This window comes from Neltuma alba, unplaced genomic scaffold (assembly GCF_004799145.2).
Source record: "Neltuma alba isolate B1F8T4 unplaced genomic scaffold, ASM479914v2 tig00012009_pilon, whole genome shotgun sequence".
In the NCBI taxonomy this organism is placed as follows: domain Eukaryota; kingdom Viridiplantae; phylum Streptophyta; class Magnoliopsida; order Fabales; family Fabaceae; genus Neltuma; species Neltuma alba.
The window spans coordinates 695307-710214 of NW_021636580.1; the positions used below are offsets into that span (position 1 = coordinate 695307).

Below are 14908 nucleotides of genomic sequence, written 5' to 3' on the forward strand. Positions count from 1 at the left end.
TTTATTACAAGTAACTAACTTAATAAATTTTTTTAACTTATTTAAATTAGTCAATTAATTTTTATACTATACATGCACATGCTGAGAACAATCTTTCTCTTACCTGTACGTTGGGGGCAAAAATCACTTTTAAAAACATGTAAAAATTGTTTGAAAGTTACTGTCAACGTTACGAAGATGACAAAAGGGAGTCACGGAGGGGCTATTGGCATTGGCGTAATCGGAGTCACCGGTATAAGTAAGATGTGTGTTCACAAAATGACTGCATCTTCGGCTGCTCTCGTCCATTTGCTGCGGCCAATCCAACACCAGCCTATGTCGACCGCAGTCCCCCCACTACCATCTCGCCTCGTCGCAGTGATAGGCGCTGGGGCTAGCGGGCTTGTCGCCGCCCGTGAACTCCGACGAGAAGGCCATCGAGTTGTAGTTTTCGAGCAAGGTGACCAGGTGGGGGGCACGTGGATCTATAACCCGAAGGTAGAGTCCGACCCGCTTGGGACGAATCCTGATCGAGCTGTGGTCCATTCCAGCCTCTACCAATCGCTCCGCACCAATCTCCCGAGGGAAGTCATGGGATTTCTAGATTACCCGTTTGTAAAGCGGGAAGGCAACGGCAGAGATGGGAGAAGATTTCCGGGTCACAAAGAGGTATTGATGTACTTGCAAGACTTTGCGTCTGCGTTTGAGATCAATGAATTGGTGCGATTCGAGACGGAGGTTTTGTCGGCGAAGTTGGCAGATGGCGGGAAATGGAGGGTGAGATCAAAAGGCAGAAGTGGGATTGGTGTGGATGAAATTTACGATGCTCTGGTCGTTTGCAATGGACACTTCACTCAGCCTCGCGTAGCTCATATTCCCGGTAACTTTTCCTTTCTTATTTGATTCATTTCATACATAAAACTTAACATCAAGACTCCAAATGACAGTACTAATCACCCATAAACTACTACTTTACTCGCTTGCGTTTCATGAAGCTACTCGCTGTCGTTTTTGGCGCTTTACCCTTGCCGCCATGCCACTGTATAAAAATAGACGCTTTGCGTGCTGCTCCGATTCATGCTTTTCATTGATGGCTTCCTCGTGGCAATTGTTTTGCATCCAGGCATAAAAGTATGGCCGGGGAAGCAGATTCATGGCCATAATTATCGTACACCTGAGCCCTTTCAAGATGAAGTATGTATCAGGTTCCTTCATTTTCTATTCCATAAGTTGTTGTTGAGTATCTGCTACTGCAGTTTTTTGTCATCTTTTACCTATCATGTTTATTGGCTTTCATTATCGTTTTCCGTCAGCTAATTGTGTCCATATAGTTGAATACAAGCACGACAATGTAATTTGGTTTATGGACATCCCCTGTTACTCTTAATTTGAAACTTCATTGAAGAGGAACTCAAAATGGGCCCAATAGCGAGGAGAAAGTCACAATTAGAGATGTATTCAGCATTACTATGGCCCTCCCTTACAAATAACAAGATTACAAGACCCCATATCTCTTTGTGTTTCTGGCGACAGCTCCATTCTCGCCAATTTTTAATTTAGTGGGGAAAAAACTCTTTTATAACTTGTAAGAGGTGGATGGTCAACTGTTCATTCTTTAACATTCATTCAAGAATGAAAATTTATTATGATAATTTGATGGTCCACTTCAGAAAAAGAGCATGGCTATATTTTCCCAATGGATGATTGCCAATGTAAGAGTTCATAAAATCCTAATTTGGAGAGTTGCATGTAACTTATCTCAAAATACGTACAATAGCAGGAGAGATCTAAAAGAAATTCAACTTAAGCTGCCTCTTGCACGGCGCTCAAATATTCCAAGGAAAAAACTAATGGAATCATGATTTTGCCGTCAACTTGATTTGGCAATTTCTGATTTAGTTTTCCATTACTCTTTGGATAGGTTGTGGTTGTCATAGGTTTTGCCTCTAGTGGTGTCGACATCTCAATAGAAATTTCTGGAGTTGCAAAAGAAGTCCATGTTGCTGCTAGGTCTGTTGCTGATGATAAACTTGGAAAGATACCTGGATTTGAGAACATGTGGCTTCATTCTATGGTAAAACTTGTCGTCTATGGTGAGAATTGGATGGGATGGCGATCATGAGGATCAGTCAATTTATTTGGCAAATGCTGCTTAGAATGGTTTATCAAAATGCGTTGAACAATGCAGATTGACAGCGTCCATGAAGATGGAAGAGTTGTTTTTAAAGATGGAAATGCAGTTTATGCGGATGTCATTCTACATTGTACTGGGTATTTTCTGACGATTTTCCATTAGTTCTATCAATCTCTATTCAAGAAACTAATTATGGCGCACAGCGTTCAATTAAAACGCAAATTCAACGAGTAGTAAAAAGTTGAAAGCATTTCGATTGGCTGTTTGTTCCTTATACAGGTACAAGTATGATTTCCCTTTCCTTGATACCGATGGTGCAGTTACAGTAGATGATAACAGTGTGGAACCACTCTACAAACATGTTTTCCCTCCGGCATTGGCCCCGTGGCTTTCATTTGTTGGAATACCATGGAAGGTCTGTTCTTTTCTTTTCTTTTTTGGGGATGAAACCAAAATGTCTCAAGGAGTCCCTCAATTTGGTTGCAGGTTCTCCCCTTCATAATATGCGAACTGCAGAGCAAGTGGATAGCTGGAATATTGTCAAATCGCATTGCACTGCCTTCTAAAGAGGAAATGATGGAAGATGTGAGGGCATTTTACTCTTCTATGGAAGCCTCAGGGACGCCGAAGCGTTATGCTCACTGCCTAGCTGAGGGTCAGGTATGTATCCAGCTATTTCAATGTGCTCAGACATCTGATAATGCCCTAAAATACTTAATATGCTGTGGTTGGTTGGGATGTGATGCTCCAGTGGGACTACGATAACTGGATTGCAGCTCAGTGTGGGATTCCTCCGCTGGAAGAATGGAGACAGATGATGTATATAGCCACATCCAAGGGCAAGGCCCTCCGACCTGCGACTTACCGCGATCACTGGGATGACGACGACTTGGTTTTGCAGGCTCAAGAGGATTTCGGTCGGTATCTCTAGTCCTGATGGCTGATGAGTTCATGATGATTGTGCGTAATAAACCCATAATGACTAAATATGAGTTGGGGATAAAATAATGGGACCATGAGCATGATGTACTTTTATAAATAATATTTCGCTTGATAAGTTAAAGAAATTTCTTTAATGTAGAGTTTTTTCTTCATATCAAGAGGACTTGAATTCCAGTTATCATTTCTCGAAAACATGAGCAATGCCATGAAGGAAGCTTCGAACAAGACCCTCCCGCCTGTTGTTCCAGTAATGACCTGATATCATGGGATGGTAAAGCTGCCAAGAAACTGAATGCGGATCAGAGTGAACTTTGTTCTCCCAGAATTTATGTGCTTCTTAAGCTCTGTGATCCATATCTAAAGTTCGAATCAACTAAACCAAATATTAAAGCTTCAGATTAGCTTTCTGAAAAAGATCTGTTGTCAATTACAGGATGAAAGTAAACTGAAATTACGATCTAACGTTTCGGCTTTCCCAGAACCTAAAAGTTAGCACATAATACTCCACATATCTTTAGTGACTTGCAACTCACAATATTGCCCGAAACGAGAACACTGACAAATGTCACACATGAGGACAGAATGGAACCATAAAATTGGGTTCAATTCCCTTTGAGCTGAAAGAAACACGGGAACCTGGGGACCAGAGTGCAAGAAAGATGAAATGTTAAATAGCCCCCCGGAATTAAATGCATTATAATTGTACAAACAATAAGGTGCTCTTTGTTTGACAAATTCATGAAAATGCATATTAATCCAGCAAACCGAAGTAATTGAGTGTACTGACTACACCAATTAATTATAAACTTTGGCCTCCAACTGGTCCGAGAGTAGATTTGCCTGCACCAATCATGGGTGCAAGTAGACGTCATCTGAAATTATTTAGCTGTGCTGAGATAGCAGATTGATCCTCTTTGGATTTGATCTCAGATCATCAAACATGAAGACCTTAAATATTTAGACCATAAATACTATGATATCCACAGTATTGCTTACTAACTGGATTCAAAAGGAAGGAAGGAAATCAGGAAACACAGAGAGAGAGAGAGTCATCTATTTGTGATTGCATGAGCAGACAGACATTCTCCCAAACTTTTCTTCATTCGATGTTTGATTTGGGTTTTTGGGCCTAGAAATACAACTACGACATTGGCCCATCTCCCGGTGAATGTATGGGCTTTTCAAGGTCTGCATGAATGTCAAAATATTAAGTTGGGCCACTAAAAATAGCTCCACAGACTCGATATAATTAACCCTTGGAGAACCAACTGGGTTGGTCCAAGTAGTAAGCGGCTTGGTATCGCTTAAGGGAGGTCTCGAGTTCTAGCCTCAGCATATGCAGAAATCTCCATTGAGAGACTCACCCACCACAGCCAGGTGCGTAATGCGGGTTGAATCCGGTGAACTGGGTAGGCAACCAAAAAAAAAAAAACCCTTGGAGAAAAGTGAAGTATATTTCATTTCAAGAATCAACCGTGAGGATGACAGATTTTTCACCGGATATTTGTGAAATTTATTGGTTCGAAATTATATGTGATCATAAGAAAAATAGTTCTGGACTTTCTTTTTATGTAAGACTTAAAGATACGATGAGGGGGAAAAGATCAAATTTTTGAATTGGAGAGGGCCTACTATATACAATTTTAAGTAATACTATTGTTCATAAACAAAAGTGAACAAGCACTTTAAGACTTTTTGCCATTTAAATAAGATTGAAGGCTTCTTCTTTTTTTTTACCTGGTAATAAGATTGAAGGCTCTCTTATGGACGAATGAAACAAACCAGACTAGTATGAGAGATGCTTCCAGTTCAACCTGAGAAGTACTAGAAGAAGGACGACATGGTGGGCGACCACTCAGTTTCTGATGCACGTGCAATGATGATGAACTGAGTGGAGAAAAATAGGCTCTTTAGGTCGCAGACAGCTCCGTAAAAAGACATGACTATTATACTATCAATGATCAATGAACAAGACAAATTAAAGTACTAGAAGGCTCCAACCCCTTTGTGTAGAAACTGCTCGTCTTCAAATTAAACTATCCATTGTCAGCCACACCCTGCATTTATGTTCTATGAAATGCTTTCTAAGAATTCCACCCACCTAGTCCTCATGTCTGAGAGAGACAGAAACAGAGAAAAGGGTAAAAATCAAGGAAAATGAACAAATCCAAATATGGAATAAGTAAAATCATACATTTCCTTTCTCATATACTGTTTATTATATTTATCGTTTTTCTCTAAATAAATTTGCTTCACTTATAAATTAATATATAATCTAATAATCTACATAAATATCTTAAAAAGATCATGTAACATATACTATAATTGTGTTATTTGGTAAATTCCTCAATCTCTCCAAATTGGTCAATTGGGCTTTTGTGATACCTAGGAAACTCAGCATCTAGCACTTCTGAATACATTAACTTCAATTCTTACAATTTCACTTTGATAACCCCCTCTTATGTATAAATTGATGCCCATGACAAATACTAGTACTACCTCCGGTCCTTAATATAAGACCTTATTTGACTTTTATTTTGGTCCTAAATATAAGACCTCAATCCACTTTGCCTCTCATATTTATACATTTTTTTTCCAAAGTAGCCCTTCTAACAATGATAGTTCTAGTTAATACACTTGATTAGCAAGGATATTTTAGGAAAGATAACACCTATTTAGGACAAATAACTAACTCAACTTACTTTCTTAATCTCCTCAAATTAGTCAATTGGCTCTTATAATTAGGACCGAAGGTAGTATAATTTAAACTACTACCTCCGGTCCTAAATATAAAAGTTAGTCAACTACTTTGAGGAGATTAAGGAAATAAGTTAAGTTAGTTATTTGTAATAAATAGATATTATCTTTCCTAAAATATCCTTGCTAATCAAGTGTATTGGTTAAAACTACTATTATGAGAAGAAGTACCTTGGAAAAAATTGTACAAATATGAGAGGTAAAATGTAGGGGTGTTCATGAAGCCCAGTTGCCCGCCCAAACCCGCAAAAAAAAAAACCCAGTCTGTCCTAAAAAAAATGGCCCAAAAGAACTATTAGGCATGTTTGGGCTGGGCAAATTGTTGGGCAGGACTGGGCATCGGGCACAGTATGCTGCCCTGTCCATTTGGCCCTGCCCGCAATAATATATATAATTTTATTTACATATATTTTAATTGCCTCATTTATTTCCTGAATCAAACATATTGTTGCATCAATATTCAGTATTTATTATACTTATTTATTTTTGAATGATTTTAAAAGTTAGAAATTAGAAAAACAATTCAGTTTAATAAAATATACAAATAATATTTTTTTTGTCATAGTCCACTCCTCCTAGCTACTACAAAAAGTAGTTTCATAGTATATTAATTATTAATAACAAAATTAAGGCCAAGTTGCCATTTTAATATAAAGTTACATTAGATTATTTAAAGGGACATAAATAATTGGTTAATTAATGTAGTATATTAACTTGTTGGGCATGAAACCCCGCTCTGCCCAGCCCACATTTGCCCAGTCCGAACTTAATAGGACTTTTCATGGGTAGGGTTGGGTAACGGGCTGTATTTTCCAACCCGTTCATTCTTCAGGCTGGGCATCGGGCAAGGGTTCTGCCCTGCCCTGCCCTGTCCATGTGCAGTCCTAGTAAAATGGATTGGGGTTTTATATTTAGGATCAAAATAAAAGTCAAACAAGATCTTATATTAAGGACCGGAAGTAGTATAAAGCATTGACCACGGTTCTCTTGAGATGTCATGTCCGTGGTTATGCCATGTGCTTCTCTTCATAATTTATGATGAAGCCTAATAAATCTATAACAAGAGTGGTTCGCAGTCGTTGCTGGGAATCATCACATGAACTACATGTGGAAAAATGTGATTTTTAAATAATAATGCATCAAATTAGGCTATACTCGAGTTGATTATACATTGATGTTGATCATCAAGCCAATAAATAATTCATTAATCAACCACCGCGTGGATACATGCCTAAATTTATCAGCAGACACTAAGCGCCCACGTGAAAACAACAAACCAAAAGGAGGAAAAAGAAAGGAGGATTGATAATGAAGTAAGTTTGAAACAAATTAGACACAAATCTGATTTTATTATAGATTAATGAAACTAGCATTAGAGATACTCATGCGATCGGGCTTGTTTTCCTTCTTATCCATAGCCACGTACAACATCCGAGACTGACACTGAAATCACGAATAGGACAAAGGGGTAATGGTCCCAGTTTTTGTAAGATAATCCCATCTCTTTATCCTCGATTGTCTACGAACACAGAGAAGAAGAAAAAACAATAATCGAGACCTGTGAGGAAGGGTAATATTAATGGAGCTCTTGTACGGTTCATTTCCATAGTAATAACAGAGATTCCATTCATATTAATTAATTAATGGAACAATTAGGTTCATGATTCCACTAATTGTCTAAATTAATCAAGTCAGACCACTGCCTCTGGGTTCTTTCTGCGACTAGTTGAAGGAAATTCAATGAGAATGAGAAGGCAAAAAAAAATTGACTTCACAATAAAGGACAATTCTGGGGCCGCATCAACAATAATGGAGAAGCAGTTTCATTCTTTATATAGGCGGTATAACCCTAAATATATTACCAACCTGGTGCTGAGTCCAGGACAAGCAAGTTCTGATCTTTAGGGGAATTTAGTTTTCCTAAAAACGCAATAACACAGGTTTATATACGAAAAGGAGTATTTGTATATATAGTAGGTATAGGACCGGGTTCAATGGGGTTTTCACGAATCTGGGGAACAAAGACAAATTACGAGTACCGGTGGAACATGTTCATGAATCTGCTGGAAACAATGATGAATTTGGTAGCATATGAATACTGGGAGAGTAGTGAAGTGAAAAGTCGCATTCAGGAATGGTGTCGGTATTTGGCCAGAAAGAAACAAGAGAATATGGTATTTGGCAGAATTGACACAAATAATGTTTCCACAGAAAGAGAGTGCACGTATTAGTAGCAGTAGCAGCGGGACCCCAACCCCATACTTGCTAGTTTTCTTGGGGACACTCTTCCTGGACCACCCTGCATCATTTCTCAATATTCATTCATTCTCCATCCCTTCATATTCACATATCACCTCTCTTCAAATTTCTTTTTGGATAAAAGGATTATTTTCCTTCAAAAAAATTGTACATATATTTATATAGCTGTCGCTATGAAAGAGGATTTACAAAATCAATTTAATAATAATACATTCCAAAATGCTCTCTGTTGTTCAATGTCATTGGCAAAAAGTTTTTTAAGAGACGTGTAATTCCTAACTTCCCATAATTTCCAGCAAAGAATACAAATCTCAATCTTTCAAGAAGCTTTTTTAGATTGGATGCTTTCAAATTGTTACTTAACCATATTTTAAGATACCTTCGGAAGAAAAAATGATAGGAAGGACGTCTCTCTTCAATTATTCTTCTTCTCAACCTCACAATCGTACATACATTCACACACACACACATACTGGTGTTTGGTGCGGCTAATAAAGTAGTAGTTGATATTTCATGAAAGTAGGTAGTACGTACCAGCATAGATTTTGAGAATGAGGTGGGATCAAAATGTCACATCGTACGTAACGTGTGCGTAGAATATACGCAGTCCATAGATTAATGATACCAACATGCATGGAAAGCCATGAAGTCGTGCCTCCCCCTGGTTAATTATATGTTAGCATCCTCAACATTTGTACTGTCGTCCTATGGAAGTTCAAATTGCAACCGGGTCTTTTCTATTATTCTATTGTATAGATATGGATCAGCAGGCAGTGTTTACAAATTGAAGGTTGATCATATTTTGGCAGAAAACCAATTAATTAAAATAGAGTTACTGTTGGGAGACAGACGAAAATATGGAATATTTATTTTAAAAAATCAGCTCCTGCATACGTCTTAGGGGTAACTGCTTTCATATTTATGGAAATTAAAGAAAATTAAATGCTCGTCTGGTTCATCAAACCATTAATGCATGTAGGGAGCGCATAGTGGGTTTTTTTGGGGGGGGGGGGGGGGGATAATGGATGTCAATGATGAATTTGTGTGCTTATATATCTATGAAATTCAATATAAAACATATAATTCACAACTAATTGATAATTAATACTCCTCCAGTTCTTAATATATTACCCATTTAACTAATTAGATTAGAGAAGTTAGGTAACTTAGTTAATTATAAGAAATGTGACACGTTTTTTCTAAAATACCATAATCATATTTCTTAATACCCCATCTTTCTCTTCTACTTAATTATGGTTGAGGGAATATCCATAGGGGTAATTTAGAGAAAATTGATAAATATGATAAATGGGTCTTATATTTAGGACCAAAACCAACTAAATATTTGTGTCCTATGCATACACTCCGGTTGTCCTAATTAATATGGGGGAATTAAGAAAAGTTAGTTGACTAATTTGAAGAGATTAAGAAAATAAGTTAAGTTAGTTCTTTGTAATAAATAGGTGTTGTTTTTCCTAAAATATTCTTGCTAATCAAGTTTATTGGCTAGAACTATCATTATTAGATAGACTACTTTGGAAAAAATACATAAATATGAGAGAAAAAAGTGGATTGGGGTCTTATAATAAGAATCAAAATAAAAGTCAAACGAGGTCTTATATTAAGAATCGGATGTAGTATTAATGAGAAGCATCTACATCAAAATGTCCATATTTTATGTGGACAAAAGTCGCATAGTTCCAATATTTTCTATGTATAAAAGTTTGTAAGATTTTTCTCATCAATTAAATTTTCAATTGGGCGTTTTTCTCAATTTTTGAAAATGGCACGTGGCGTTTTCCCCTGGGAAAATACATGGATGAAAAGGTCAATGCCTCTTTTATCTTTTGCTTGTTGGGGTATATATGCATGGCTTGTTTGGTTAAAAAGTCAAAAAGGCAAAAGTATATACAGGCCAACAATGGCTTTTTGGCACATTTAGGACTTACCAGTGGCCAATACATGAGTATATGCATTTTTTTTATTATAAAAACAAAGCATTATTATATGAAGCAGTCTGGTGGGTCATATGCGAACGCATATTCCAAAAGTGCTTCAAGTCAACGTTTAGGTTTGAACACATGAAAACGTGCACGTTTTGAAAGAGGAAGGGCTCCTTTTTAGGCTTTCGGCCAATCAGGCTTCAACTTCTCCCTTTTCTTTTCTTTTCTTTTATGAGCATTCGGTAACTTTTTGACTTTATGAAAAAGCTCTCCAGTCATTTTGATCTTTTACCAACAAAATAAATAAATAAATACTCCTCACTCACTCAGTTACTCTATTCGAATTTTATGAATTATGAGCATCGATCATTTCTGGTCTTTAATGATCATTATTTTCTCCCAGATATCTCATGCTCCATCCAGTCTAAGTTAAATTGTTGGGATAGGTTGCGTTCTTTTTGTATGTTATACTTTGTACCTGTCTGAACAATTAATTTATTCTTTTTATATATTTTTGCTCTAAACTAATTATATATTTCTTACATTTTTTTACTATTCATTCTTTCCCTTATTATCACCCTCTCCGTAAATAAAGACATACATGAAAAAAATTATATTTTTCGTTCATTTATTACTTTTAACAAACTTTTTAATTTATGCTTCAATTACTTGTAAGTTTTTTTACCAGATAATTATTTGTAAGTTAAATATAGCACTGGTAGGAGTATATATTGTGACATATGAAACAAGTCCAAAAAAAGAACGTCTTATTAATTTGAATTAATCTAATAGTTAAAAGGGCAGTATTATTTGGATTTGAAGTGAGTGCCTTGTTTTTCCTCTCTTTGTTGTTTCAGACGCAACTATGATGATCAATAAATGCTGAAAATTAGAAAGAAAGCATGAAGATCCGGGGACATATTTGGATTGGAATTGAGTATGTTGGAGAAGAAAAAATAAGTTCTGGAATCTGGACAGAAAAGGGAGAAAATGCCACGAGTTATATGCCTGAAGACTTTGATGTGATTTGAATAATTATGCTGGGTTCAATTGAGGGGTACAGGGACGACGAAGTTTCATGAAGGGGTGGAAAGGGAAAGGGAGAGAAAAGTTTTGCTCCATCTTCAAATAAATTCTTTTCATTATTATCTTAATCCACGAGGGGGAGGCTTTCATCCCCTTACCAAATGAGATTCCATTTTTATGTATATTATTTATTTCATAGCGAACATTTATATCATTATATTATTATTAACTTATTTTCAAATTTAAAATCCACATGATTTGGTTTAATAAAATTATATCCAAAACATAAATTAAAGCGCATATTTTGTTTTCACGTTTATATGCCCACCAGATGCGCATTGATTTAGTAATTTTTTATTATTATTTTATGTTCTATATCTCATAGACCTAAAATGATATGTAGGTTATTTTAATTGGCATTCCACGACCTAAAATGTTCTATATCTCATAGACCTAAAATGATATGTATTACCAAAGCCATGTCATTTAATAATTCCAAATATCCCAATACTATTTACTGACAAATATTTATGTGATATATTTCTTTTAGATTTTTTTTTTGGCCAACGATATATTTCTTTTAGATATACGATGGGATGGATGTGTTTGGTCAAATATGTTTTCCCCCGCTATATTCATTTCTATTTTTTATTAAATTAGAGAAGTGAAAAGAATATATGCCACCTTAATACCATGTGCTACAATAATAATTATGTTTTCAATAAACTAGTCAAACAAGCTATAAAGGTTAGGTAATCTATATGGGTTGAATAAAAAATAAGAATAAATATTGATGCATGGGTTTAATACTGAACTTATTCAATGCTCATGTTGCATCCTTATTAGCCTCCATATTTAGAATTTGACCTCTCGACCACGTGAAAAGCTGCATTAATTCTTGAAAAATTAGGGGGAAATCTTTATCGAAATTTTTATTGGTAAGAAAATTTTGATATTTTTTTATGCAAAAATCAGTATTCTAATTTTAAATTTATATACATAGAATATTAATATTCTGATTTATGTTATTCTCACCAATAAACTTTTTAATTATCCCTTATTTTTCTGTGTTGAGGCAAAAACAAGAAACGATATTGATCCTAATACAGCGATCATTAAAACGATAAAACGCAGCCGAGTTTAGTTATGTGCCTTATTTGCTTTCTTTTGACTTTTTGTCTAATTCACTCTTCAACTTTCCAATATGTTTCGCAACTGAAAATGTCATAGACGGCAGCAGAAATCAAATATGAGGAAAAAATTGGCGAATTCATAACGGAGACGGAGTAATTAAATGCGTTGGCAGGAGAGAAAAAAAAGAGAGTCATTAAATGAAATTAACTGCTAAGAAGATGACATTGGAAACATAGATTTCCGGTGCGACAAGATGAACGAGTTCTAATTACTTACGTTTCGAATCAAGGAAATGAAGAACAATAACATTACATTACGCAATGATCTGCAAGTAGTTTTTGGAAACCAGAAACTATGTTTTCTTCACCAAAAAAGGGATTCACAAACACAGACAAGTATGAAGGATTCAATGGTTGATTTCGAATTAGATTGAAGGAGTGTTCAATAATTTATAGTTTTTTCTTTTTTGGAAAAAAGGAAGTGAATGGGAAGTTGTTGAGTGATATTGTCTGTTTCAAACATTGGCGTCAAGAAATAAAAGAAAGCAAAAACATTAGCGTGAAGAAAGTTTTTACGGAATTGAATATAGAATTGGAGGTGTGATGTCTGAAAAGGTACGTGAAGTCAAAGATTAAAATAATGTAAATAATAAGCTTCACATCCAAAATATATTTAATATTGGTATGATGCGAGATTCAAGTTGAATGGCTGAAAAGGAATGGCAACGTAACGTCAGGTTTAGTAAAATATATGCATATATTTTGGGGCGTTGTGTGTGTGTGTGTCAGGTAAGAGCAAGACAGTGAGTAATTAAGAGGCATATGAAAGCGCATGCGAAGAAGAACTTGAGCCACAACAACTGTGTCATGTAAAATTTTGTGACGTTCCATTATATGGTTATGTTATGGGCGGGAAGAGGGAAAAAGTCAGCGTTATATTTATACTGCTTTCAGTTCTATATATAAGCTTCGGATAACTGAATCACATTTAACAAATTAACCATTAAAATTAACTAAAAATAATAAATAGGTTAGAAATGTATCTTTTTTTAAAAAAAAAATTGTCTTTATTTATTAAGAGAGTAAAAGAAGGTCGGTAAATAAAAAAATGATAAAAGAGAATGTATAGGGTAATATCAATGAAAGAGATAGTAATAAATACAATCAACTAAAAAAAAAAAAACTAAACAATAGTTGCTTATATTTTAGACTAAAACTATCTCAAAAATGAAGCTTATATATATAAAAACGGAGGGAGTAACAGGTAATGGAAATGTCAAAGTGCTTATGGCAAATAAACGGAGACCATGCAAAACAAACCAGTAAATTAAGCAAGAGTTTCACATGATATTTTTTTTTACTGAAGACATAATATTTACAGAAGAAATGAACAGAGATTGAAACAATTAGTTATATACTAATTTTTTTAGTTTATTAAAATTCATTAATTAATTTTTATATTAAAGATCAGAGACAGTAAATCTATATATATTGATGAGGAAAAAGAATGGATGATGTGGAAATGAAAAGAACAGTTGTGGGTGGCCTCACTTTATGATAGGCCACAGTCGCAGTTAGTTGCACCTCTGCCTCTCTTCTATTCCTTCCTCCCTATGCATGAGGGAAAATTTTAGGAATGACATAATTTTATTTATAAGTAGGACTAGGCCATCTTTTTAGAACTAAGATCAATTTTGCAATTGAATCCTACATAAAAAATTGAGTAGTATCATTTTTTATTTTTGTTTATATTAAATTTTTTATCTTATTATAGTAATTATCTTATTTATTTACTCTCTTTTTAAAAATTAAATTATAATTTTCTATATGTCTACCGTTCTTGAGTGTTAACTAGTTTTTTTAATTAGAGTTGTCTTATCATAACGAAATATGAAGAAGTTTTTCAAAAGTTGGGTTAAATGTCGAATTAAAAAAGGTTAGTAGTTTACAATTCTCTCAGTCCAATTAGTTAAATCAGTCGCGATGCCGATAACATAAATATATGTAATACTTAATTAGTCAATTTCGAACATAACATCACCACAATACAAGAAATTTATAATAAGAAGAATTACTATGAAATTCCAACTAAGAAACATAATTACCAAAAAGTCCTAATAATAATTGAGCAACCTACAACAACACATTTTAGGATAACAAATAACAACTGTTACTTTTTATTGAGATATACTGATAATTATTTTTTCCTTGGCAGCTTCCTCACATGACTGCAAACCTCTAATATAAGGATGAAATATCATGTGAACATAGTCAGCAGCATTAGTAGCTGTTTTTTTTTTTTCTTTTGTGGCAATCCAAACCAAGTAGTTAATTAGTGGGATCGTGGATTCTTTGAATTTGATTGCAGATGAGAATAAGCGGAATGAGTTTAGCGGGGAAGACGCTTGCCAGGTCGTCGTGTATTGGGTGAGCCGCGAATGAGACGCCAACGATCTCTCATCTCACCCTCCTTCTGTTTTTTTTTTTTTTTTGACATGAACCATGTTCTCATTTTTTAACCATTCACCCATTCTCATTTTTCTGACAAGTTCAATTATAAAACTGCCTTGATGCCCACGTCTGTCTATCGTATCTATATATACATTTCTAAAACTTCCTTCTTCTTTTCCTTCCCACCAGTTTCTCCCACCTCCCTCCCTTCCTCTCATGCCCCCAGGAATCTTCACGTCCCTTTTTTTAATTACCTCCAAATATTCTTCTTCTTCCGCATCTTA

The 14908-nt window shown here is 35.2% G+C and overlaps 1 protein-coding gene across 1 annotated transcript; it reads left to right on the forward strand.

Annotated features, from left to right (window-relative positions):
• The first annotated feature begins 270 nt into the window (after window positions 1-270).
• LOC114720958 (flavin-containing monooxygenase FMO GS-OX-like 2) lies at window positions 271-3377 on the forward strand. The gene is made up of 7 exons (XM_028906701.1): window positions 271-859; window positions 1103-1173; window positions 1901-2053; window positions 2168-2250; window positions 2393-2528; window positions 2600-2773; window positions 2865-3377. Exons 1-7 carry the CDS (start codon window positions 316-318, stop codon window positions 3042-3044), a joined length of 1341 nt encoding a protein of 446 aa, XP_028762534.1. The 5' UTR covers window positions 271-315; the 3' UTR covers window positions 3045-3377.
• The last annotated feature ends 11531 nt before the right edge of the window (window positions 3378-14908 follow it).